A 27,789-nucleotide genomic window follows, 5' to 3' on the forward strand; every position below is an offset into this window, starting at 1 on the left:
TGGGGGGTGGAGGACAGTTGCCTGAAAACTTAGTCTCTCTTCTCTCCCTTTTCTAAATAAATTCCTTTGAGAACAGGCATAGTGCTGTGATCAAATTGGTTTTAGTTTCGGGTGGCCAAAATCGGATTCTTCCATCACTTTATACACCCCCCCCCCCCCCGCCCCAACTCTCTTCTTCCTAGTTGCTAGGCAGCAATAATAGTATTCCTAGACATGTATCTTTGGCATTAATGTCTGCTGCATTTAATTTATGCCTCCTTTTCTAAAACAACAACAGGCATGATTTAAAACTGGATGTTTTCTTTTTTGGTAGACCAGTAACATTTACAGGGAGAGCTGTGGTGCTTGTCAGGAATTACTTGACATAATCTGAAGATATAGATGTACTGTATGTGGCCACAACCATCTTTCAAATGAACTAAAATAACGCAGGATTATTAACAAGACTTGCTCTTGGCTCTCTGTAATCTTAAATGTGATTAAAGTCTTTAGTATCATGATTAGTTTCTGAACTTGGAGAGAAATTCCATAGATGCTACTTTTCTCATCTAAAACCCACTTATTTTATAAGAGTATATGTAATTTCAGGTGAGGAAAAAAAGAATAATTATAGCAGACACTCAGTTAGTACTTTCCCGGTAGACTAGCTTATGCCAGCCACAAACACGAATAAAAGTTCAGGTTTCTTAGAACTCATAAAAGGAGGAGGTGCCTCTCTCACCCTATTACAGTCTCTTCTCCCATGTTACACCTTCCTGGAGACCACCAAAATTATTCAAGAGATTCACTGGTTTTGAGAGAAATAATGTGTGCATGTGTGTGCAGAGATACAGAAGCAGATTAGCACAGTCCTGGATTGGACTGCAGTCCAGTGTCTAATAAAAAGTAGCACACATGATCTGATGTTTAAGTTGTGCACCACTAGGTATTCATGTACAATGTGATGCATATTTAAGCCAATGATAATCTAACTAATAAAAAATACTTTATATTCTGTAGCTCAGATTTTATCCTAATTGTGTGTTATAAAGCATCTTTGAATTCCTAGGCAGATGAGTTTGTATTCCATTTTAGGTTTTGGAAGGTGTCTTGTGTACAAGAATGCCAAGTGTACTCTGAAGCGTTACACAAATCAGACATTTGATAAAGTGATGGGGCCGATGCTGGATGCAGCTACCCGTAAACCAATCTGGCGCCATGAGATTTTAGATGCTGATGGTATCTGCTCTCCAGGTAGGTCAGATTGCATGTTCATTCATGGTATGTTCATAGGCAAAGTGGAAATTAATGTTCTGTCAGTTTTTCTTGTGCACCTTGTTTTATACTTAGCATTTTGGGAGTTTTTTTCTCTTGAAGATGACAGTATTGTGATGGAAAGTTTTAAAACAAGTTAGTTCCCGATACTGGCATGTTACCAGTCACTGGGGGGACTTTTGTACATGAAAAAAAGTAGCTTTATATTTAAGTAGAAGAGTGAGTTTTAATAATGTGAATCTACTGAAGTATTAGAATTTGTATTCTTATGTTCCCAAACTGACAAGATTTTAATATGGTAGTTTTTCTGTTTGTCTGTCACATACTGCTGTTTTCTTAAGGATAGATTGTTGTTTTGATTTCATGCATCAAAATCTCCTAGCAAGATGTCAATTAATGCAGTTGTTTGAGGAAGTAAAACCTTACGGTTTTAACACTTAAGAAAGATGTTTGGAAAGAGCTAAGAAAAATAAATAGATATGTAAAGAGGGGTGTATAACTTTCCAATGGTAATAGATTTGAGAAAGAATCCTCCCATAGTGTCATCCTTTAGTTAGGAAATAGCTTAATAGATCTACTAAGATCTAGTAAGAAAAGTGTTTTTAAGGGCACTAAACTTAATTCCATTATAGTAACACAATTGGGTCAGTTTTGTTCTTTAACACATCACAATGGAGCTTTCAAAGTTAATTAAGAAAAAAGAGGCAAGAATCTTCTGAAGTATTAGGACAGATGGGACTGGGCTGGACTCCAGACTGAGACTGTTCTCAGCATGTAGGTAAAAACCTATTTGAGATAGTTCATGTGGACAGAAGAAAGACAGGCTGAAGTTGAGTGTAATTTAGTGGAGGAGGTGGGAGGTGGGACACAGTTGTATCATTGTCCTCCTGATCTGGTTCTCAATGTCAAGGGCAGGATAAGGGAAAAGCAGGGGAAAGCTATATATGACACCAGTATCAATAGAAATATGTAAATACAAGGAGAGACTGACAGTAGTCTTGCACAGCTCATTGTGGAATGATGGGCTGTCCCAAATTTAGGTGTGAATTTCTAAAATTTTTCAATTCAATTATGGCAAAGTGTTCCCTGTTAATTTTCTCCATGCTTAGAACAGATGACTTCAGAAGCTTTTGTGCAGATTTTTGACCCAGGGTATGTTGAATAGCTGTTCTCATCCTGCACCCAGCATGCAAGCTGTTCTGCTTTGGTTTACCAAAGAAAACTAGTTTAGTGTTTCCCTTACCATTCAATATTTAGTAAAACAACAGAGCATACTTCTTGTTCCTCCCAGTTTGTCTTCCACCTTACCTTTTTTTAAAAAAACCCCGTAAAGTGTATTTCTAACACAGTCAGATACATTATCATACATACATACATTATGCTTTTTCTTCTTGTTCTCTGTAGGTGAAAAAGTAGAAAATAAGCAAGTCCTTGTGAACAAATCTATGCCAACTGTGACCCAGACACCTCTGGAAGGAAGCAGTGTGCCTCAGCAGCCGCAGTACAAAGATGTGCCAGTAACGTATGTTGCAATATAACTTCAGAGCTGGGCAAATTACATGAAGGAAAGGGTCACAGAAAATACTCAATTCTAGAAAACTCCCTTCTTCAATTGTAACTATATTTGGCTGTTGTTTAATTGACAATCAAGAAATCGGCAATATATGAGGAAGCTTTTGCTGTCAAGAGGAGCCCATGTGAAAAAAACCCCCATACCTTGTCCTTTACAAGTTCAGCTTAATTCTCCCTTAGTTTCTATTGCAGCTCTTAAAACTTTTCCAGAAGTGTGTTGTACTCTGGAACTTTTATGTAAAAAAATATATATAAAAATATAAAAACCTTTTTCCTCATATGTAAGTTCCATAAAGTTTCCAGTTTGGTCAGGAGCTTACCAAGACACTGATAATTGTCTGTAACTTGTGTTTGGTTCACAGAAGTAAAACCAATGTTTTGGCTTCTTTTACTAGCTACAAAGGTGCCACTGATTCTTACATTGAAAAAGTAATGATTTCATCAAATGCAGAGGATGCTTTCTTGATCAAAATGTTGCTGAGGCAAACCAGACGTCCAGAAATTGGAGATAAATTTAGCAGTCGTCATGGGCAGAAAGGTAAAGGACACATTTAATAACAATAAATTCATGTTGTATATGCCTACTATATGTACATAATGCATTTTCCCATTGACTGGTTCAGATCTTTCAGATGCCTTTGCAATCCTGTCCTAATAATTCTGGCCAGGTGTAACTGAAGTGAAAGGCTTGCATACCTGTTGTGAGATGCAGAGCTAACCACAGTAATCCACATTTTTGTGGTGTCTAGGTTAGGGGATCAGGACATCTACTTACCGCAGACCTGTCAATCAGAAGAGGTAAAATGGGTGCAGAAGGCAATAGTTATCACAGTACCAGCTGTTACCAGATACTGCCTCAAGTTTGTGTGTTACCTATAAGAATAGTCAACATTGTCTTTCTCAGTACATCCAGCTCTCTGCAAGATCACCTGTAATTCCACAGTGTCTTTCCACACACCCACAAAACTTGTTTTTGAAACTATATTCTCAGGAAATACTTCCGTTGTTTCTGTTGTTATTAAGGAGGAGAAACTCTTCTGATAAGCATTGAAACGTTTTTTCTGATTGTATTTTCAAGATGGTTTTTTGATCTAAAAAAGCTATTCCCACTGAATTCCCAATTCCCAAGTGATTTGGGAATCAGTACTGTTGAAGGTTTCAAGAAAGTAAAGAAAGCAGCATTACATACTTGACTTTCCTTATAAAACTGACTCTAGTTATTGCACTGCAGATGTATAGGATAGTTACCATAAGTGACAGGAGGAAGACCATTAGCTTCAGAGGCAACCAGAAGGAGTTGAGCAATTGAAATGTTGAGCTACCCCATGCTTCCTTTTCTCAGGGAAGATCCTCATTCTGGAAGGTTTTATGTAGATTGTTTTTCAAATACTTTTCCAGTCTCATACACAATGAAGTTGTGCAGTGCTTAAAAACTTAGGAGCACTGTTAGAACAATGCCTATTTCTTGATACTGTTTCAGCTTTGTCTAACTCTTCTTATGAGTGGTATGTACTATTTTAGCAGCAAGTTACTATATAACAATGCAATCAGTACCATGCAGGACTATTTTTCTTATTCGAATTTATAAAAAGCCTCCAAATTATATTAAAGAAGCTGCTTTGTTAATCATGATAAATATTTATAGGAATTTGCCTGAAAAAAATTTAAGTATGTTAGTTTTTTCTCCTAGTTTGGACTATTAATGTGCACCTATTGGAATAGTTGAACAGAATGTGAATGAACTTTTTTTCATATCCCTTCAAAAATTAATAAAAAGAGTGCTCCACAAATGTAGAACCATGAGTGAAAGTGGAAGGATGACAGAAGGAAATAGAATTGTGTCAGCATACAGCAGGCTGCTGTATGTCTTTAGAATGCTAAGGACCTTCCATATGACAAAATAAGCATAAGACATTGCTCTCACAATGTAGAGCAAGCAACTACCTGTGGAAATCCCATGGTAATGAAAAGCAATATCCTAAATGCTGTGGGAAACATTGAGGGCACCCATAATTATGCCTGGCATTGCATCAGGTTAACAATGGCTGACCACCCTGTATCTGTGCTTAGGATAATAATAATAATAATAATAGTAAGCCACCAAACACGTATATTATTTAGAATGTCCCTTTCAGCTTGGTTTTGGAGATACGAATGGGAACATAGCTACAATTGTGTTACAGATTTTGCAAGTATGTGCTTGTAGCTGTCCCATGCATCAATCTATAGCAATAATCTCTTGTGATCAGGGGAGTGATCATATTCCAAATTATTACATTTCACTAGGACTCATAGCCTTCCTGGCAGTAAACCTCTCTCAGTTCACTGCCCCGTAGTGTATTATAGAAGATGTTACAGTAAATGGGAGAAAGGAGGAATATTGAAAAGATGCATTTGATAGATGGTAAGAAAAAAATACTGACAAGAACAGTGCAGTTCACTGTTTTGCAGTTTATCTATACAGTGAAGAGCCAATACTAACAATAGCAGAACTGGAGAAAAGGCATGAAAAGGAAAGGGAAAACCTCCTTTGATAGCTTTATAACATTACATCTGGTATCATCCTCTGACATCAAACAGGGGAAGGATCAATCATATTGAAAGAATATAGACAATAATGAAACAGAAATCATAATACTAACAGTTTAACTTTTTCTATTGAGAGAATTTTTAGTTAGCTCTGAATTTATTCTCTCATCTTGGTCTGAGTGTAGGCAATTACAACTTCAAGTTTCATTTGTGACTGTTAGCTTTAAGCCTGCCGTAGGGCCATTTAAACATATAATGAGCTTAAACTAGCAACTGCCTTGGTTCAGTGAGAAGGACAAGAAGCATATGTCTGTCTGCATTGTCAGTCTTTTTTGTGAAATATATTTATTTTCTAGAAGGAATGCATGAAGATGAGATTTGATTTCATGAAATTGTGGTAGAAGTGGGTTTTAAATAATTAAATATGTGCAAAATAAGAGATTTCACAAACCACATCTCAAACTTTCTGATGGTCCTTTTCCTGTATTCCAGATTGATTTGTATTTCAAAGCTGCCCTTTGTCACTGGAGCAGAAGGAAGCAGAGTAAGGGAATTAGAGAGTGTCTGGGATACAACAGATTAAATCTCACAAACCAGCTTTAGCCTTTTGTTACAGAAAAGCCTTTTGTTAAATATGTAGGTAGATTTTGTAGGCCTCTGTAATAATACAGATCTGTGTCACTGGCTCTGTATTTACTGCCTTTTTTGTGTCCTCTCACACGTCAACATGGTATTGGCAAAGGTCACCACTTCTGGCCTGTCCACCACACCCTCCTTTCACGCGAGTCTATGTTTTAAGTACACTCCTTCCAAGCTGCCTGTAAAAGGTTGCCTGTCCTTCAAGGCCACTCAAAAAGAAGTATATGGAGAGAAGGAAGAAAAAAAAAAAAAAAACCCAAACAAATGAGGCCACCATGTTGTGTTCTGAGATGCAAATATTTTGCTTTAATATTCATCTTCAAACTGGATGTTGCAGTAAGATCTTTGGGACTGGGACAGTCTCTCTAGTCTATAAAGTCGTTAAGCTTCTAGTGTCTCACAAATAAATCCTCTCTAGTTTATCCTAAACTACGGGACTTTGTTTTCACTATGTTATGTAATATATTTTCCAGAAGTATAAAACCACCTTTTTTTGGTTAATATTTTGTTGTTTTAATCTTATATTCTTCAAGCAAAATCACTTTTCAAAGCACAGAAGGCAAAAGGATTGTTAAGCTAAAGAAGCTTCATCTGAGTTCCATACAAAGTAAATTATTATATTTCCAGATTTCCTCTTGCTTTGCTATAAGTCACAATGAGGAAAAAGTTGGGCTCCTTTGATGTGAAAAAAGCAATATAACACTTCTCTGAAAGAACATTTCTCAGTCTCTGATGTGAAAAAGGATTAACACCTCCAACAAAGGTCCTGTAGATCACAGAACTAAGCAGCAATACTGAACAGTATTCCTGAGGAGTGGAAAAACTGTTTTTAAGCAAGAGATTGTTTGAACTGGCAAACAGAAGCTTTTTAATAGCTGAAAATATAAGATAAAGGATTAAACCTTTCTGAAATATCTGCACTTAAACAACTGTAAAGACAAAGAAACAAATTTAAATTCATGAAAGATGGTCTTTGTTTTCCTAAATGAACCATGTTCTTTAGTGTCAAAACAAAGTCCATTCACTACATAAACTTCATGACAATACCACTCATCTACCAAAGTCTAACCTTGCTTACTTTTTAAAATTTTTATTAGTTTGGGCATCTGCCATCTGCTTTCCTAATTTCATAGTGGAGATCAACTTTTGCCTTTAATGGGCACTTGAACAGTACAGATAAGCAGAACATTAAAAATAAGACGTTAGTTTTAAATGGCTACTTGTGTTGTTTCCCCCCATGTTGCAAGTCCAATTAGTACTTTATCTGTAATAGAACATCAGTGGGTTTATAGTAATTAAATGGTTGAAGTGGCATTAAAAAGAATTTGCTCTTAATCGACTGCAGGAATGTGGGATGATTAGTAGTTATTAGGCATCAGGGAAGGTAGAGATTTCTTGCCATATTTTTATATGGTAAGAAATATTTTTATACTTCTTCAGAAGTTGAATTTGAGAAAATGTCAGAGTGCCATTAAAACTTTTCACTGTTTTTTCTATTTATTTTTAACAAAGCCTCTGCTTAGCTTACTGTCTTAAGAAGAAAATTACAGCATTTTTTATCTCAAGCAGCAAACAGATAACCTTCTGACCTTTTCAGTAAATCCTCAACTGAACCTCTGAAATTAGGGTGATTTAGCATTTTATGGCACAGAATAAAAATCTCTAATTCTGTTTCCAAATAGTGTATCCTGAACACACATTTTATTAAGCTCTTGACTCATTCAGCCATGTGTATTTTGTAAAGTTCCTATGGTTATTGTTTTACAATAACTGCTTCCAGAAGCATTGTAAGGGTTTCAATTAATCAGCTCTTTGTGTGCTTCAGACTATGCAAATTTATCACATCAGACCATTCAGCAGCTCATGGGAAAGCAGTGTACAAACTGTATTGTCTTCTTGCACCTCCTCTCATTTAGAGTGATGTTTTTAATAAGAAAACTAATCAAGTTTACTTATGCATTATTTATCTGTTAATTTGAATTCTGTTCTTATACCTCTTATGTCAAATAGGATGCAGCAAGTGATATGATAGATCAGTGAATGATTCAATATTGAACAAAGCTTATGTGGTGCAGCACTTTTTTTCTTCTAGATTTCTTTTATGCTTAGTTAACAACACAGTATGTAATTAGAGAGTTTTGAAGCAGCTGTACATTTTTTGTTCAGCCTTACTAATTTTTGCAAATCTGTCACTTGTCCATAACATACAGCACTGTGTTACAGCTACAACTTTGGTTAGTTATGTGATGTTATCTTATTTCTCAAGAGTATTTCCTAATTCTGGCAAATATGGCAAAGCTAAAATAGATGCCTTTCAAGTCAGTTTTAGCTCTTTTATCACCGTATCATTAGAATGAGTAAACAAGCATATTTAGTAATGCGCTTCTTTTTATCTTGCTGATAGAAACTGATATTGCTGCTGCTTCTATTCATGTAATCTCCTTTGCTCTCTAACATCCCTCCTGCTGGTAATTAGTTTTCTATATTAGGTTGTTTTGACTTATTTGATGATTTCTTTTTTTCATTTGGCATGTGTGTGTGTATAGAAGGCACCTTATCGTAGGCTGGTGAAAAACTTGCCCATACTGTTGTGTCCCTGCCCCCTCCTGGCCACCCCCTTTCCCCCTCTGTGCTGAATGGAGCTTTTACAAGTCTGTCTGTGCTCGTGTTTGTCAGCAAAGTAAAAGCAACCACACGAAAGGTACCAACTCTGGAAACTTGAATTTCTCTTGATTAGGAAAAGAAACTCAGACAAAAGTACAGGGGTGAGGGGTTCTTTATGCTGTTAGTGCCTTGTGGAGGTATATGGGTTTGAGGTGCTGTCAGCATTGATGCTGATAGCATGTGTGGGGCTGGGGGGCCATTGTGCATAGTCAGGGGGCTGTCATTTATTGGCTGCCATACAATAGAATTGAAAAACACTGCCTGTGGCTGGCTTATACTGGCATGTTAAACCACTGTGGATGTCTGATTTAAGGTTATTCTAATTTAAACCGTTGCCCTTGCATTAAGCTGCATTAATCCATTTTTTTCTCTTTTTGATATAGTAAAAGAATTTATTCACATTTTCACTGATTTTCCTGCTAAGGTGACATTACAAAATTGATACACAGAAGTTTTTTTTTAGTATAGAATTTAATTTCTTTTTTCAGTTGAAAGGAAATTAGATGTAGCAAGTTGCCAGATGATTTCTTGCTCAAGTACATAAGCATCTTTTTAATCCACATTAAAAAACCCATGTTTTCTCTGCAGCCTTTTCTGGTTGTTAATACTTGATTCTGGTCCCAAATAAGACACCCGAATGTATAGGTGAGAGCCATTCAAGCCCACTGCAGTAGAGAATTTAGTCTCAAATTGTATTGCTCGATTCCAGATGCAGCATATAAAAATTGTGAGAGGAAGGGAAGTGAATGAAACCAAATTATTTAATGTGTCCTCTCTGTATGCTGGGGATCAATTTTCATGTGATGTCTAAATCAGTAACAATTAAGAAATACTAACCTCTAGTAAGAGTCACAGAGCAAAACAGCCTCCTAGTTTGAGTGTACCTTATTTATGAATGTTGTATGGGGTGTAGTTGAGCAGCTCAGTTATGAAATGCAGTTTGTACTTGAACGGCGTTTGGAACTTGAGGCTGTTTTAAATCCAGCCTCCTCTTCCTTACTGTTGTATTAGCCAGTTGCAAGTGATAATTCCATTTACATTAATTAATTCACTTGGTCACTTTTTTGCAGCTGTTGGCTTTCCTGGTACTTCTCTGTTGAAAAAAAAATAGAAGAAAGAGTAGCAAAATCAGGAGCTTAAAGTGTAGACCTGCAAGCATTAGTCTCCTAAAGAGCTTCTGAAAGCAAGAGGTTGCAAAATAAAATTAGGTTTACATTTTGAATAAATTGCAGTTACTTTTAGAAGTAGCATTGTACATAGGAAAGGTGTCTTTCAGCTTTTTTAACAGTTGAATGAACTTCTTTAAAATATATGGTAAGAAGAAACTTCTCTGTCCTCTAAATACACAAAGACATGCTATAGGTCTGCTACAGGCTCAGCAACTTCTTAAAATACAGAAGCTTAGAACTGAGGCTTTATAGCTTTCTCTTTGTTTTTTCCCTTTTTTTTGCCCCCTCTATAAAATAGAAACTTTATAAATGGCCTAGTGAGCTTCACATTTCTGGATTCTGTCTAAATATTTTGTTTTTAACTTCTAAGCTCATTATACTGTCTTTGTGTTAACTTGTATTAAAACCTGTCAGCTATGACTGGTCTCATAACCACAGTCAGCGGACCAGAATAAGTTAATTATTTACTTGTGTCACTAGTGCTCTTCATCTAATGAAATGCACAGCTGTGTTAGATCTGCAGTTGGGTGTGTACGTCCTATTGTTACACAAGTCAGCGGAGGGTAGAAGCCGCTATGATGGAGAGCCCTCAGTTCTTTCTGCTGTTCTGCCTTTCTGTGTCGATTTCATGGATCTTTTATCATTCACTTTCACACAAAACAAACAACACAGTGGCTGTCTGCTATGGGAACCAGCTTGGCATATAAAAGGTTTTCAGAGCCTAAAGTAATTTTAAGTTAGCTAAGATTTAATTCTTGGCTTACAGGTGCCATGAAGTCCAGGTGCAACCTAATGCTTTTTTAGATGTAAATGAAAATAAGGCAGGATGTATGCACAGTAATACACATATAACAGAGTATTTATGTGTAAAATTTTAGGACAGAAAAAGCTGTGCAAGGAAGACAGTGGGTTGGTTTGAGTTGATTTTGGTTTTATTTTCAGGAAATGATTGCTGCTTGGCAGGGAGGGCTAGAAGGATGTTATTGATTTATCACAGTAGAACAATGGAAATTAGTTTCAATAGGTTTAAAAACTAAATACAACAGCACACACCCCCTTGCCCCTACATTTTTTTTCTGCTCCCTTCCCCCATACTTACCATTCTCATTCTATTAACTACTGTCCCATACACCTATCCCTGTCTTGCTTGGACAATGGCGTCCTGAGCAGACGCCAATATCCCCCTGCAAACTGGCTGGTCAGGGGATGCCTTTTTAGGGATGTAACTGGTACCCTCAGTCTTCCATGAGCCCCCTCTACTCCAGGACTGTTCCCAAAGCATGCTCTGGCACAGTTGTACCAGGCTGATCTCAAATAGCTTGCAGACTTTTTCAGCTCCAAGGGCTTCTGGAAGAATTTGTCCAGCTGAAACAGTAGCTTTGGTTCAAAGGAGTATGGGCTTAAGCAGCTACATTTTAGCACCTGAATTTGAATGTTAGATCTCTTGATCGTTTGTAGCTGCAGTATGTTGACCTGCAGAATTCACTATAGAAGATTGTAAGGGTTGGAAGGAAAACTTTGAGATTCATGACCGACATTTAAAATGAGTTTTCATGTTTATTCTTTCTGCAATATTTTTAGAGTTTGGATGGTTTTCTTTGTTTTATAACCAATACTGATAGAGACTGAAAAAAGCTTCCAAAACTTTTAAAGGGACAGTTTTTGTTCACGGACTGACAAAATAAAAGCAGTCTGTGGAGTGGATTGCACTTTGTAATTCATTGGTAGCAGTCTTTGTTCAGCAAACAGATGTTTCCTGAAAAATCTTTGTTGTTTTTATTTATTTTCCCCTACTTACCTCTGCTCAGTCCCTGTCAAAGTCTCATTTGATTTTTTTTTACAGTATTTAGCAACAATGCATATAATAAATGAATTTCAAATCAGTAGTAATTCTGTATGTCCAAAGACATAACCTAAGCGGCCAAATTTCAGATTTTTTTCTTTTTTCCTCTCAGGAAATTATAGCATCAGCTTTAAAAACTGAGTCTTGAGATATTCCAGTCTGATTGGACAGAAGTTTGTAGATGCTTCTGAAAATAGGATCCAAAGCTTTCTTCCCTAATTCGATAACTTACAAATTACTGGGAGCATTATGTAAGAATATTCTAATTTTGCCAGTTCTGTCACAAGGGCTCTCTTCTAGTCTACAGGTTGGGAGTACTGGTCATGGTAATGAATCTGGGTAAAAAGTGATCCATGAGAAAGAGAGGAGGAGGAAGACACTAAAGAAAATCTGGTGATGAGCATCAGCCCTGCTGGTGGTTTGCTGTTTTGTGAACTGAAATGTTTTCTCTTCTGCAGGGGTGTGTGGACTGATTGTTCCTCAGGAGGACATGCCATTTTGTGATACAGGGATCTGCCCAGATATCATAATGAACCCTCATGGCTTCCCATCGCGTATGACGGTGAGTGGTGCCGCTCGATTCACGAGACACTGTCCCCCAAGGAGGAGAGAGAGGGGCATCAGCCACTAGAGACAAAAAAGCTTGAAGCGTGATTTCACTGAGAATATTCTCCAGTCATCATGCCATGCACTTGCTCTGCTCTGAGTAGTCAGCCCTCTGTTTCACTGTTTTGAAACATCCTACTGTAAAAGGAATAGGGCTGTAGGCTCTGTGCATCGTTCTCATTTTGTTCTGTATCAAGCTAAGAAGGATGGAACTGAATACTTCACTTGCACCCTTTGTGTTTGAAAATTTCTTGCTCTTCCTTCCCTATTGCCTGTGGCCACTAATCTGGCTGGGGCAGACTGTGAGGTGAAGGTTGGAGAGGAGTTTCAGTTGTAGATCCAGACCTACAAAACTTCTTAAATTATACACGCCTTCCTGGAACTGAGGTGAGTCTTGCACCTATGCTGCAAGGTCACTGCCTGCTAAATACCTCACTGCCTGGCCTGTATATGGGACCTCAGTCCATGGGAAGCCTTCCTTCCTACAGCCTCTGATCTTCCTTCCTTTGTTAGCATCTTCCCTTCTGTTCCTCCTGCTGCACTGCAGTGCGTCTCCAAGGCTGTTTCCTGCAGCAGAAGGCCACACAGATTCTGCCCATTTTTCAGATAACTGGAAGAAGTGGAACTGCCTGACTTGCGACCTTAAAGGTGTTCCCAGACCCTGTGATAAGTCCAGGTTTTCCCTTTCACACAGGAGTGCTCCGGGTTCTTAGACTTCTTCCACTCTTCGTGTTGCATGCAGTAGCCCAGCTGCCAGCTGCCTGACTAACTTGTGCTGTGACCAATCCAGTAATGTGCCTGTCCTAATGACTAGGCTGCTAACTCTGCTTTTCTTTCACAGGTAGGAAAGTTGATTGAACTCCTGGCTGGAAAGGCTGGGGTGCTCGATGGCAGATTTCACTATGGAACGGCTTTTGGTGGCAGTAAAGTTAAGGATGTGTGTGAAGATCTTATTCACCATGGTTATAACTACCTAGGGAAGGACTATGTAACATCTGGGATCACTGGGTAAGAATCTGCTCTTTAGATTTAGGTGTTTCAGGAGAGTGGGGAAATCCTCTTGAGACACATCTGAAAAATCTTCTCATGTCTTAGAGCTCGGGAACTTTCTCTTTTTTGCAAACTGCTCTGTGAGATTGAGAAAAGAGGCTGAAGAGTGGCGTGCATTTTTTTTTTCTTAGAAGCATTTTGTGGTTCCACATTTTAAAAATTGCTAGTGTACGTGTGGTTATAAGGGGAATGGCCTTTGTGGTACATACGAAAATTTCCCAAGTTTTACTGCCTGGCAAAAAAAGCTAAAATCAGGGCTTTCTTGCTGAGAGATAGAAAAAATTTCACATTTCTGTCGGCTTTAAGTCTTACGTATGCTTGGAATCAGATAAGCATTTTCATGTTGACTTTAATGTTATTGTAAATACGGATGTGGAGGCAAGCATCTGTTCCCTGGGAATATTCTGTATGTGCTCTTTTTTCCTTTTTTTCTTTTTTTTTTCCCGCTTTCGATTACACAATGTTTCAGTCTGGAATAATACTCTAATCTGCAAACTTCCTGCTGTGTTGGTCAGACTGGCTTCTGAGACACAGAGTTCAAAGAATATAAGATAGTTTAGGAACAGGAGAAGGCCGTATGGCTTCACATGCCTGCCCTTCCAAAATGTATCTTAATCCTACATTTCTGCTATTTTTATTATCCTTCTAGTCCCCTTCTTCTCAAGGAGCAAGCTTAGGTCTCTTTTGCAAGTTTTTTTAATATACTTTTTCTTTTAATTACCTTTCCTACCAACTTATCCCATATGTTGCTTCTCTTTTTTTTTAGAGATAAGATTTTATTTTCCTTATTCACTCCATATTCCATAAATTGTATATCAAGTATCCTGGTACTTGAAACACTTCCTGTTGGTATATCATAGTAGCTTTTTAAAAATCCAATTAATCATGCTTCCTAGGGAGAATAAAATCATCTAGCTCTAAAAATCCCCTGTCCCCAAACTTCACCTTTGTAGTGCCCTATTTAGAGACTTTATTTAAGGATACTGATACTTTTTTCCAAGCTAATTACACAGGCTTGATCTGTTTGTTATGAAATTTGAAGGCAAATTTCATAGGAATGTGAAAATTTGCACATTTCAAATGTCTAATGAAGTTTTATTATTTTCTTCAATAGTCAACTTTTGAATAACACTGCATAATATCAGTAATGACTCTGAAAGGGAGGTATAATACTGTTGTTTCCTGCTTGTTTTTACATTGCACATACCTTTTTTTTTTTTTTTTTTTAATCCTTTCCCAAACAAATTAGTGGCCACTCCGAGTCTGTCCATGTTAAATCTGGTCATTCTTGGTGCTGAAGGTAGTAGCTGGGTGAAGGTGGTAGTTGGGAAACGACTGAGTGCTTTTCACTGGTGGCTTTCTGATCTTCAGGCACTTACACTCTTCTTGCATTTGGGGGTGTTTTAAACACAGAAATCTTTAGCCATACTCCAGCTCATAGAATGGACTAACACCCTCTGTATTGCTCACAGATGTCCTCAAGCTGATGAAAGTGCCTGAACACAGTTGTCAAGAGCCCTTTACCCAGCTCATTTAAGCCCCCAGTGCCAGCCAGGGCAGCAATCTTTGTCCCCGGATGCAGTTGCTGAACCGTGCTGCCGGGGCAGCTGTGCTGATGCACAGCCACTCAAGGAGGGCTTTCACCCATCTGGGCTTTGGGTTGTGCCTCAGAGTGCTGTGCAGGGAGAATTAGTGGATGAAGACACTGTGTTGGGCTTGTTGTATGCCAGTGCTAAGCAGCTTTTGCAAATGCAAATTTCTTAAAGTGCCCCTACAAAAAGGATGTTTTGAGCATTTATGCTGGATGTATTTGCCTACATATATTCTTGCCCTTAGGAAAGAATGTAAACAGAAATACCCTAAGTCAGTCTTCAGGGTCTCACACTTTTACAGTCCTTTTCTGGCTATTGATGACACTGTTGAAACACTCCTGTACAGATACAGAGGAGGGACTTACCATAGTACGGCTGAAACAGGAACCTGCAGCTGTAGCAGCACGTCTGCACAATGTAAGACCAGAATTCAGGAGCTTTTTCCTTGCTGCAGCAGAGACAGCAGCATGTGGTGCTGGCAGTGTACTGCCTCTGTGTTCAGAAGATTTCCCTGGAAGGGTTTCAGACTGATTGCCCAGAAAGCCCAAACACATTTTTCTAGGACTCATTATTTCCAAATTATTTCACATTTCTCCTGTATATGACACCCTTGCTTCTCTTAAGGTGTGTTAACTGTGGATGTCAGTTTTGCTTTGCTTTTTATTCTTTCAGGGAGCCTTTGGAAGCATATATCTATTTTGGTCCTGTGTATTACCAGAAACTGAAGCACATGGTGTTGGATAAAATGCATGCAAGGGCTCGAGGACCCAGAGCAGTGCTCACCAGGTATTATTAAAGGCTAAGCACAAAATTGCTGTGTACATGCAGAAGTGTGCCCAGCTGCCTGATTGCTATAAAACAGTTTTTTTACCTTGTGATACTTGGCACAAAATGCCAAGTAACTGTTATTACACGGTTGCAGACTAAAAACTCTGACAGTAGACTGTGGCAGGAGGTTGTTCTGAAGGTTCAGGTGTGCTTTATGTGGTTCGAAAGTTGAGTTTGCTTCTCAGATTTCTGCTAGCAGCTGGTAAGAAGACCATCTCTGATTCACAGTACACACTGTAGGCCCTTTGTGTCAAATTGCTCATATCATAGGTATTTTAAGAGATTTGTTTTTTCTTTAACATTTTGACTTTTATAAAATCAGGCATGAGTAGAAGGAAGAAATTTTAAAGTATGGTCTAATATTTCAACATACTTTGAGAAACCCTTTGGGGAAATTGAAGCCTCCTGCTTTTACTGGTGCTACTTACTTTTTCTCCTTAAAGCTAAGGTCTGTGTCTGCTTGCATTCATATTCAAAGTTTCTGATATTCCTTACTCACAAAAAGGAGTTTAGTTGGCACAGGCTTTGCTTTGGGGGTGCTACTAAAGGGTCATTTAGTTCACCTCTCCATCGTAATAGGGTTATTTACTGAAACTTGCCAGAAAATTAAATTCCAGCTAATCTCGAATATTCTAGCAAAGATTATTCTAAATGTCCTTTGCCAGTCTTTCTGGGCTATTATGTAGACCTTTATGCCTCACCTTCTGCATGGTGGTACTCTTCTTTTTGACCAGTCAAATCTTGTACTGATTCTGACCATAAAAATCTGTGTACTGTTTTTAAGATGTAAGCACAGTCATATCTATCCCACCCCTACTCTTCCCTTTAGCAAGCATGATTTGTATTCTTCAATTTTTCATTTATTTTTATGCCTCTGATTGTGTGAGGATCCACCACTCTTGCTTTACCTGGCTGCACAACAGCTCTTAGTAAGTGCAGCTTCTACCTATTGATGTGCTGTTAGAGAAAGGAGGGGCAGGTCTCTGCTGTACTTGATACAGAGGTGTCTCTCTCTTTGGCTTTTCATTGCTTATTTCCTATGCCTTTTTGCTTTCCAACCTCATAATGTCTATAAGACAAACTTGTGCTTTCCATTGAAATAAATACCAGTGGTTGAACTGGGAAAGAAATAATGAAAAGATTTTGTAACTCTTGTCTGAAGTTCTTCATCAACCCCATTGAGAAAAGAAAGTGCAGCACAACCACAGCTGCTTGCCTATATGAACATAAACGATATTCTCAAAAAATAGGCTGTCTGCCCCATTTTCTGTTCTTCAGTGTGTTAAGCATTATATTAGTCCTTCGCATGAAAGTGAAAACTCTGTCTTAGCTAACAGTAAACAGGATTTGCTGGAACTCCTGGCTTACCCAAATCCCTTTATCTGCCCTTGTATCTCCTCTCCAACTTCTCAGCTGTTTAGAGATACTGAATTTAAATGAAATCTAAATACCAAGTCAATGTAATGTTTATATGTAAAGATGAAGGTTGTGTGATTTCCCCCATCCCTTAATTTCTGCAAATTCTTTGTTCAGTCAGTAGCATCATACTATGTAATTAGGGCTCCTTACTTGACTTTCAGGAAAGCTGGTGGATGTTCAATTTATGTTGCCTCTTGACTAGTCTTTCAGGAATTTCCTTTTTTCTCCTCAAATAATTAAACGTTTGTTACTGCCATTGCCTCTGCTGAGAGAGTCAGCATTGCCAGCTTTCATATTCGCTATTGTTTTATCATCCATTGCACTTCCTGGACAGTAGATTGCATCTAACATTCTTTTTAGATTTTACAATCCTGTAACAGCTTCCAACGTGGAATTTGGCTGTCATTGTCTTTAAATGCATTTTATTATATATCAAAGGTACCCTAAGTGACAGAGCCAAGTTGTATTTCCATCTAGAATAAGGCAGAATATTTGAGCTTCTTGATCATCACTGATTCTAGCTATTGTTCTGATTACAATAAGACTTTAGAGAATTGCAAAGCAGCACTCTTTGTCAACATGTTCAAAACCTACCAGAATGTTGCTCTCTGGACTGGTACTTGAATTGAAATGCAATCCTTAATTTTGATGCTGTGGGTAGATAATAATTAATCTTTAATGAAGTTCTATATGTGGTGTTACCCAGATATCCTGTCCTGATGAATCTTTTTAATAGATAAGCTGCTTTTAATTTTTCTTACAAGAGAGCTTTTTGCATGCATAGTTATTTTGATGGACACTGTCAGAGCTGCCACCTATGTGTCTTTGAACACGTCACATATGCCAGGTCCTGTTGTGCTGCAGGGGAGCAATGGGGCAAACACGACTCAGGGCTCCCCTCTGTGCTCTGGGGGTCTGTGAGCAAGGGATGCCCTCCTCCTTGACAAAGTATTTTTTAGGTAATGTTCCACTTCTCGGAGGTCAGTGTTTCAGCAAACAGCTCCATTCAAACTAGTCACTAATTTTCTCTAGCAGACACAAGGGAGATCTGCTGAGACCATGGGGGTAGACTTATTTCCCCCACTGGCCAGTGAAACAAGGAATAAGACCATTCAGCTGAACCCTCTGTTCTTGCAGAAAATGCAGAATTAGTGCCAATAAATTCTTAATGTGCTTAAAAACACTGAAGTTAATTGTTTTATGATTTTTTCCCCAAAGGCAACAGTTAAATAGAATGAAGATCACTTATTTTTTATTTAAAGCATCACTGCATTTTTTTTAGTATTTGAGGATTTGAAGAACTTATGTTTTTCCTTGATATTAAAAATATCTGGTTTTTATGATAGTCCCAATCTTGTTTTCAAGAATCTGCTTTGTTTTCTGATGTTGTATTTAGAATAAAGAAAGAAGTTAGTTGCCATGGGCAACAGCTGCAGTGTACATGTGTACAGTGGAAAAGGGAAAGTACAAATGCTTTGTAAGTACTGTTTTAACATTTTAAACACTTTTTGTATGAGGAATTTTAAAACTCATGTGAGCTGGAAGAAGAATCTGATAATCTTAGGAAGCGGAAGATAAAATCATTTCAAGGGCTCAATCTCAATTTTGAAATTTTTGGTACTTTATAAAACTAGTTTTTAGGTAGGCAAGATTTGTTTTGTTTTCTTTCAACGAGATCATACTGACAGTGGGGGTGAAACTTAGCAGCTAAAGTTTCAAAGTTTCAAGTTAGGTTTTTTGTTTGGGGAGCTTTTTGTATTTTTTTTAAATGGAATTTCATCTGCCTTAAAAATCTTCACCCTGTATCTGTTGGAAGACCCATGGCATATCTACGCATGGAGTTGAGGCCCCATACTTTTTCTAGATGTTTTATCCTGCCATAATTGGGGTGAGACTTTATTTGGGCTCCCATTTGTAAAACTATTGTCCTGTAGAACAGCACCAGGTGAGACTTCTGAAAGCAGACTTGTGTATTAAATAATACTATACAAGTCAGTCCAAAAAAACAGCACTATAGCAGATGCCTGATTCCTTGGAGGTCCAAACTGCTTTTAAAATCTGCCTCTTGGCACTTCAGAAGAGAAACTGCATTCACCACAGGGTTAATCTTTTAAATGAGTATCTGAACAGTGATGGTGCCATCATCTGGGGAGGGGGCCCTGGGGAGTTTAATCAGGATGTAAACAACTTCTATCTATTCTCTCAACAGTGGGAAAGACAGAAGGTTATATGAATGAAAAGGACAATTTGAATTACAAGCAGATTAGTTTTAAGGTTCCAGTGTGGTCAGGGTAAGAGAAACTACTTTCCCCTAAAAACAAATACAACTTGCATCTTAAGAAGATATTTTGGTCTGGTAATTAGGCTTAGTTTTTACATGTTACAAAAGATTATTAAATGTTGAAGGCTTTTATAAATTCTTTCCTGTGATTTGCAGCAAGTTGGCAAAATCTTATTTTTATTATCTTTAGTAAGCTTAACAAATTGGAAATAATAGAAGCAAAATATACTCCAAAAGTAATGGGTCAGATCTGTCATTGAATATTTTAGGTGGGTTACACTGCTGCAAGTGTCAGAAGCAGCACATAAACATGAGGTTTCAGGGAGCAGTGATGCTCAGTGACTTCTTTTAAATTCTTTCTCTTTGCTCTCAGGTTTCCGGGAATATACTAAGATAGAAATAATTGTTAAAAGTGCATGCAGTATATTAGTGCTGTAGGAATTCAGGATTGGTTTTGCTTCATAGTTTGCTCTGATATTTGCAGCCTAAGTACTACATCATTGTGCTGGTACATGAGAGTAGAACTGGTAGTATGAAATTGAAGAGTGACAAACAAGGGGTTAATAGTTTTGATTGTGTCCAACAAAAAAAATGGCTTAAGCAGTCTTAATGTTAGGTAATATACAGTACCTTATTTTTTTACCTCAGAATCTTTAGTGTTTTCTTGATAGATTTACTAAAATTTTCCTCTAGCACCATAAGGATAGGGAGTCTCCCCAGACAAAAAGTAAGAGTTTGACTTCTGTAGAGGAACCTGTAGAACACAAAAATTAGTCTATTAACCATCATACATGAAAAAAATAAACTAGATAAATGTTACTTTAAAAAAATAGCATTTCAATCATGAGTTAGCACTATGTGTACTACTTGTTTGCTGACTTATTTTTGGTATTCTCTCACATATCAAAGCCATCTTTATTTTAAAAATTAGTCTTAGCTGTAGTTCAGCTGAAACATTAGGTTGATGATTGATTCATTAGCTGCTGAATATTGTTTCATTTTGTTCGCTACAAATGATAATGTCTCATCAAGAAGGACACAATCTGTGTCCAGATTGTCTTGGATACTCTTTGAAATCTTTTTACTTTCACTTATTCAGCATTCTGTGAGGTGAAGAGCTGTGGCCTGATGCTGCAGTTGCCACTCACAGAACTGCATCATATTGTGGGTACAGGAGCAACACATTTGTGAGATCAGCAGCTCTGGTTTGTAAAGTCCATCACCCTGTGTTGTTCCTACAGTTTGAAGACAGGCTAGAGTCATAGAATGCATGCTTTGGAATACTTACTACCTTTCTCAAATATTTATTTCAAAGGCAACCCACTGAAGGTCGATCCCGTGATGGTGGTTTACGTCTTGGAGAGATGGAACGGGATTGTTTGATAGGTTATGGAGCCAGCATGCTTTTATTGGAGAGACTGATGATTTCCAGCGATGCCTTCGAGGTGGATGTTTGTGGGCAGTGTGGCTTGCTAGGGTACTCCGGATGGTAAGTTGTCAAGTGCCTTCGTGTAACAGAACCTTGCCCTTAGTTGCAGTGCTTAGCAGTTTTCAAGAGCTCACAGGCACCAATTAACAGTCTCATGCACTTTAATCAAAAAATTCAAAATTGGTATTTGGAAAAATGGTGACAGGGGATATTTTTATTGTGGTCTGATTGAAGTTAGGACTGAATTGAGTGTGTAGTCAATGAGCCAGGGATCTCTCCCATTGTGAGGGCACAGGTGTTTCTCTTCCACAGCCAGGCTGTTCCCATCAGTCTGTCTGCTGACCTTCCATCCCACTGCTGACCTTCCATTCCACTCTTGCAAGGGGTTATCAAGCACCTAATCCCATATTATCATCTATATTTTGAAAAGCAGTGTTAGCGTACTTGATGTTTCTGCCAGCAGAAGTGAGAATACTGGCTGGGATAGTCTTCCTTCTACAATCCCATGTTGAACCTCACAAGGCTGAAGAGTGAGAGTGGGCACAGAAGAATAAGAGAAGAAAGCAATATCCCCTGCTTTCTTGTTCTCTAGCTATGTGAGTTCATAATGTCATGCATTTGATTTTCTTTGGCTGTGCCCCTCCCAAATGCCTTTTGCTTTTTAGTCTTGTAAAACAAAGAGTTCCTCCTCAAAGCATCAGGAAAATGCACCAATCCCATGTTGGAACTTGAGAGACAAGCAGCTATCTGTTCAGAAATTCAGCTGGCTTCTGCCTGAATGCCTTGTCCATAGGAAACTTCTCTGTAGACAGGCTAATAGTCTTGCTGTCTTACTCTGAGACCTAACACAGCACTGAGTTGGTCTCCTGAAAACAAACTGGTTTTTCACGTAGAGGAAGCATAAAACTGGATGTCAATTTCGAGATGTTAGATTTAAAGCTGTCCTGTAGCATGCTGAAAATACACCACTGTTATTAGAAGACAAACAAACTGCTATTTATAGTCTTAGAGATGAGGGAGATAGATTTTTTGCTTTGACCTGGTTTTGTTTTAGACAAACAGAAAACAGACTTGTGAGACCAGTGGGAACTCGAGATACACTGTTCTTGCAAGCTTTACAAAAACAGGTGACCTAAGATCCCATGACTAAGGGAGGAAAACATAAGTGGTGCAAGTTCAAGTTACTCTAATATTTATGTTGCGGAAAGATGGAAAGTTGAAAGGAGGAGGAGAAAGATTTTCTAAACCTCAAAAGACCACAGTTGGAAATTTGCCACATCTTGGATATCAGCATCAATCTACTGGGGGAGGCAGGAAATTGGACTTTAGTCACTTCAGTGCCTCAAGAGTGATTTTTCCATGATATAATGAAGTAGGAAAGTAAGGTGTATTCTTAATTTGTAGATGCGTAAAGCTGACAGCTACTGTTTCTGCCTTTGGTCAGACCTTTCTTCTGAAGCGTATGGCTTCTGGCCAGAAACCAAACACCACCATCTTTGTCTGCTCACAGCAGCAGCAGCAGCTCTGCTCCTGGGGGAGCAGATGTTGATGCAGAGGTGGGTAGACACGTGTAATCCAGAGGAGAGATGAGCCCTTCTCTGGGCATCCTGTTGGGATTGGGGATTTTCAGCTGGGCATGGTCCTGCTGGCTCTTGTGCCATAACTCTTTTTGGGAGTCCTGTTTTTCTAGAGGGTGTGTTCAGTGTAAGTAAAGAAGGGAAGCTTTTTTCTGATCCAGGTCTCTTGAAACTACTGCAATGCAAATAAAAATTGTAGGAAGTAGTGTGAAAGGAAGGACATGCCCGTAAGTCAAAGAAACAACCAATTCTAACTGTGTAAAGGATTGCCTTTAAAAAACCACATGCAGATGTAGCTCAATTATTTTTTCAATAAGACCTTGACTTTCAGAGCAGTCCTTGAAGATTTTCAGAATCCACAGGAAGTAAAAATACCTTGACGAAAATTAGGAATTTGAACTTTAGAAATAATACTACATTTTATTTTTAAGGTGTTGTTAATACATTTCATTTTTTGAAGTTTGTAGCAAAGTTTAGTAACTTCTTAAATTATTGTAAAAACTACTGTCTCAGAGCCAGACATTCTTGCAATTTGATTCTGTGAAAAGCTGTCTGATGTGTGAGAGTAATCAATAAGTGAGCTTCTGCTAAATTTTATACTGTATCTAGCAGTATCTGAACTAACTGGCCCTATAATGAGCATCACAGTAGAGACGAAGTCATTAAGAGAAACTTCCAAATGGGCCTTTTCAGTGACTCAGACATTAATAAGACATCACTGCAAGAAACCTTTTAGAAACATTGTTTGTGGCTAGCATTAAGGGCACTTGTCTTATGGAAGATGAGCCCTTCCTCTCAGAATAGCCCCTGGGTATGTTTTTCTGCAAGATAGTAACAGCAGATCAGTGTTGGGGCCTGAACTGGTATTTTCACAGGGGAAAGGGGCTCTTGTGGCAGTGACAGAATTTGTCTCTGTAAAAAATGTGGTTGCAACTTATGATTTACTGGGTTTATGCAGATTTTCCAACTTAGATGTTTCACAGGTGCTTAGGAATAGAACTCCACTGAATGCAATGAGCAAAGTTTGGTCCTTTTTTGATGATAAGTTGAGTTATTCTGTTCTCTCTAGTATGTGCATTTTAAAATAAACATGCAGAAAAATTTTGTTTCTGGTCCAGATTCAGCCTTGAATGGTACAGTTGCCTTTTTCTGAGTCAATTAGTGTCAATTCTAATACCAAATGGTCTTTCAAGCACTTGTTTCTGTGATATCTGTTAGACGGAGTTTTGTGCTTACTGCACCTTTCTGGGTGGTCCTCGTCAAGTAGAAAGCAGGCCCAGAATGGTATAGCTTTGAGCCTGGGTGCAGTGGGTAGTCAGTGCTCCTCAGTCCCTAGGAGCTGTAATCAGATGGCAGACATGTGCCCATAGCAGAGAAGTTGTCTCATCAGGCTTCCAGGGTCTGCAAGGAATTCTGTCTCTCCTATTGAGAGTAATTGCTTGCTTGCCATTGCTGGAGAATGGCTCTCATGTAGGTCTCTTCCTCCCACCATAAAATATACCTATCCCTATAAATATGGACTAGGGGAGTAGTTCTAAACCTGCATTGCCTATGAGCCTCATTCTGTACCACAGAAGCCTCCAGGAGGTTTATTAAATACTTCCTTAATTGAATCTTCAAACTGTTATGACTTTATGCCAGAAATACAAATTTGTAACACAGGAACAAAAAAAAGTATTGTTAGACCATTAGAAGTGCTGAGTCACTCTGTGTTCCCAAAGGAGTGGCTTTCTCAACTCTCCAGAAACAGAAAATTGAATATACAGAATGAAGCAATAGGGAGGTTGGAAACTGATTTTTATAAGAAATATTTTCTACCACCACTGAATTTGAGTCCCAATACTGTAAAGATGGCTGACTAGCCTATTTATTCCATATATAGTCATGGTTATAGCTATATGACAAAAAATCCCTTTCCCTCTGAATTTTAAGATCATTAGAGCAAAGAGCACAAAGAATAGGTGTTAAAGTAGTTTTACTGAATTTCTGTGCTGACTAAAGTTTAAAGATATAAGATGAGAAGTGCCTCTTTTCTGGAAAGTGTAATAATTTGAGACATTGTAAGGTCAAATTGCATAAAAAACCTTTCTTTCTTCCTGACTCTTTATTTTGTGACATAATATAACACAGAAATTTAACCATTTTTCAGAAACACTTGGCTTTGTTCACCTCCTTTCTGTGCAGTACTGAATTTGTTGACATTTATGTGAGTGCTGAAGAAACAGAAGTCAATCCTGTTAGCTCCTGAGCTCAGGAGCTCCTGAGCATTGTGATTGCCCTCCTAGAAAAGTGCAGGTTTAATATTAAGCTCCTATTGATTTCAGTCACATTATTTAAGGAGTTAAAGCTATGACTTAAGCACTAAAATGTGTCTCAAGCATTTGGTGCTTCTAGGACTGTGGCCAGTGTTTAAATGCAGATGGACAAAACAACAGTGGCAATTGGGTTTTTTCAGCAGAAGTTATGGACCAACTCTAACTTTGTTTTTGTTTGTTTCCCTAGGTGCCACTACTGCAAATCATCATGTCACGTGTCCTCTCTGCGCATACCTTATGCCTGTAAACTCTTATTCCAAGAACTGCAGTCCATGAACATTATACCTAGACTAAAACTAGCTAAGTACAATGAATGAACAAGATGAAAAAGACCCAAAAAATACCTTAAGGAATTAAAGTCCAGTATATCTTAACTGGGAGATTTTTTTGTGAACAAGAATAAACTCTAAAACCTGAATGAAGGGAGGTGCAAGACAGTAGGAAATCTTTCTTACAATATCCTCCTTGTTTCTAAGCTGGCATGGAAGAGACTGTCAGTAAAATATACTAGGAGCAGTTCCGAAACTTTGATTAGTCATTAGCAATTGGGAATTGTGGAACAAGGCCATGGTCCAGCAAAGCACTCAGCTCACTTCAAAAAATCACATGCTTGCATTTGAAAAGGTCTTTGCTGGACTAGGTCTTAAGCACCGCTAAATACACATCTTATTTACAGAGGTTAAAAATGTTTTTCAAACGATTGTAATAAATGTTTTAAATAATACTGGCTGAGTATGTTGATGGTTGTGTAAGGATGGTTAGACCTTATAATATGTAAACCATTTTCTGTTCCTAAAGCAGTTTGTTCAAGTGTTAAAATTTTTGAAGTAGTGTCAATGTTAGAGAAAAGAAACTACTTTCTCAAGAACTTGAGATGAGATATTTTGAGTGAGATTTCAACATGCAGGTGCATTTGTGTGCCAGCAATGGTGTGCCTGTACAGGTAATATGCTCTCAAGTAAATGTACACAGTTTCCATGAAGTTCAGGGGAGGAGGTGACTGCATATGTAGCAAGTGCATGGTAACAGCACACAGATATCCATTCCTACTGAGGGTAGCAGATCTGATAATACTCTGGCTCAAAGTCCTGAAAAGACAGGCTGCAAACACTAGGTAAGGATCATTACCTCAGGTGCTGTCATAGGACCCTAGAACTTTTTAAAAATATGAACATAACCAAAACATTTTAAGAACAAAACAAAACACATGAAGAACAACAAATCCTTCCTTCACTGACAGTGAAGCAGGTTTGAATGACCTGAAAGGATTTAGAAAGGGAATAGCTGAACTAGAACTAGGATGAACTAAGAATCATTTAGCACCCTAAACTAACAAGCCCTTACTCAGCAAAGCATGCAGTTAACTTTTTAAACAAAGGACATCAACATGCGAAGACTTCATCTGTCCTTCAGTGAAAAGCAGCACTCTGGGTCAGCAAGGATACAGAACACTGCCTATGATGCAGAAGTCCTGAGATGCTCTTTGGCTCCTCATATGGCTGAACTTCATGTGCTGATCCTGACGATCCTGCTGATCCTGACACTGCTCATGCAATCATGTTGCTGCTGTTCTCTTAGCCCTGAGCACAGATGAGTATCAGCCTGACTAGATTTCTTTTTAGCCTTCCACTACTTAAACTACTACTTCTGTGTTTGGGCTTAAAAACGAAGCCTGAAGAAACAGATTCTACTTTCTTTCTCTTTTTTTTTTTTTCTCCCCTTTTTCTTGCAGTTGGACTGGTGACAACACAGATGTCAACACAGCACAACTGGATTGGAAAAGCTCTTGAAGCACCTCTTCCAGGATCCAAACAGTTCAGGGTTATTTACAAAAGAGTTTTAAGAGAGTGAGAGAGTGACGTCCTCCACAGTGGAGGAAGAGGTTAACCAAAAGCCTCCACCGAATGAACAACCTCTGCTTCGGTGCTTGAGATGGCCCAGCTGCAGCTCAGGAGCACCAGCAGAGGGAGTGAGCTTCTAAGGCTACGGCTTCTGGAGGCACCACAGAAACCCGCTGAGGACAAGGGTCCTTGCTCCCTAGTCCTCTCCCAGGTGGTCTCCTAGTTTGGGTGGTCAGAGCTGCAGGACATGAAAGAGTAGGAAATGTGTAAATTGCACACGTGGAAATTGAAGCAGTTACAGCAGAGATGGGGGAACAAAGAATGTGCTCATGAGTAACCTCATTGAGAGGAAAGTTCTGTGTGCAGCCCTGAGGAGGAACCTTGTAGCTCGTTCTCCTCAAGCTGATGAAAGTTTGGGGAGGAATGGGTTCTTGAAGGTGAAGGATATCCTGTAATAGCTGAGGTTTAGGAAGGAAGGAGCAACCTTAAGAATGATGGATCTAGTAAAGCATAGAAACCAGAGATGTCTGGCAGTAAGTGAGGATCATGCACTATCAGCTGCTCTGGTGAGATGTACATCAGCTGTGTTTACACATCACTGCTGCCTGACCTAAGCCTGTGCCTATGCTGGACGCTTATTTGAGTCCAGATCTGGGTTGAAACTCTGATACTTACTTACATCTCTCTAAGAGCCTATCTGTGTTCATATCAATCATAATTGACACCTGCAAGTAATCTCTTGGCAATGGAATAAGCATTACAAAACCAGCAGCAGAAACAGAACAAATGGTTATGGATTCCTGGAATATGATTGGTCAAAGTGGCAATTCATGGAAGGAATCTTACTGCAGTCAGGAAAAAATTGTAATGCATGGACTGATGAGGTAAAATGCAGAACCTCAGAGCTGTCACATTACTTTCCTCTGGTGAGCCTCATCCTTGCAACTGTTTGAATTATCTTCACAGACAACCTCCCCTCCCTCCTTTTCATGCTGTGAATGCCTTCATAAAGAAGGTCTTATGTCAGCTCATGGCTGTACTGCTGGAGCTACTCTTGTCCTGATCAACCCTGCCATCACTGTCTAACTGCTGAATTAGATACCATATTCTGAACAACACCTGAGAAAATCGGAAGGCTTTAGCGATAGGAGCTGTGGCTAGAAAACTACCATAAGGTTTTC

The 27,789-nt window shown here is 38.6% G+C and overlaps 1 protein-coding gene and 1 long non-coding RNA gene across 5 annotated transcripts in view; one reads left to right on the forward strand and one right to left on the reverse strand.

Moving 5' to 3' along the window:
* The window catches only part of POLR3B (RNA polymerase III subunit B), an 81,251-nt gene extending 55,769 nt beyond the window's left edge, over positions 1 to 25,482 (forward strand). For all 4 annotated transcript variants that reach the window (XM_083859557.1, XM_083859558.1, XM_083859559.1 and 1 more), the window contains 8 exons: positions 1,075 to 1,233; positions 2,659 to 2,776; positions 3,222 to 3,364; positions 12,129 to 12,232; positions 13,118 to 13,284; positions 15,591 to 15,704; positions 20,762 to 20,935; positions 24,955 to 25,482. In XM_083859557.1, coding sequence (XP_083715683.1) covers positions 1,075 to 1,233; positions 2,659 to 2,776; positions 3,222 to 3,364; positions 12,129 to 12,232; positions 13,118 to 13,284; positions 15,591 to 15,704; positions 20,762 to 20,935; positions 24,955 to 25,084 — 1,109 coding nt within the window. In that variant the 3' untranslated portion in view covers positions 25,085 to 25,482. The remainder of the gene's footprint in view (positions 1 to 1,074; positions 1,234 to 2,658; positions 2,777 to 3,221; positions 3,365 to 12,128; positions 12,233 to 13,117; positions 13,285 to 15,590; positions 15,705 to 20,761; positions 20,936 to 24,954) is intronic.
* Positions 1 to 27,789, reverse strand: part of LOC310908484 — a 311,975-nt gene that overhangs the window by 27,151 nt on the left and 257,035 nt on the right. The window lies entirely within an intron of this gene.

Source organism: Zosterops lateralis, assembly GCF_965231275.1.
Source record: "Zosterops lateralis genome assembly, chromosome: 4".
In the NCBI taxonomy this organism is placed as follows: Eukaryota; Metazoa; Chordata; class Aves; order Passeriformes; family Zosteropidae; genus Zosterops; species Zosterops lateralis.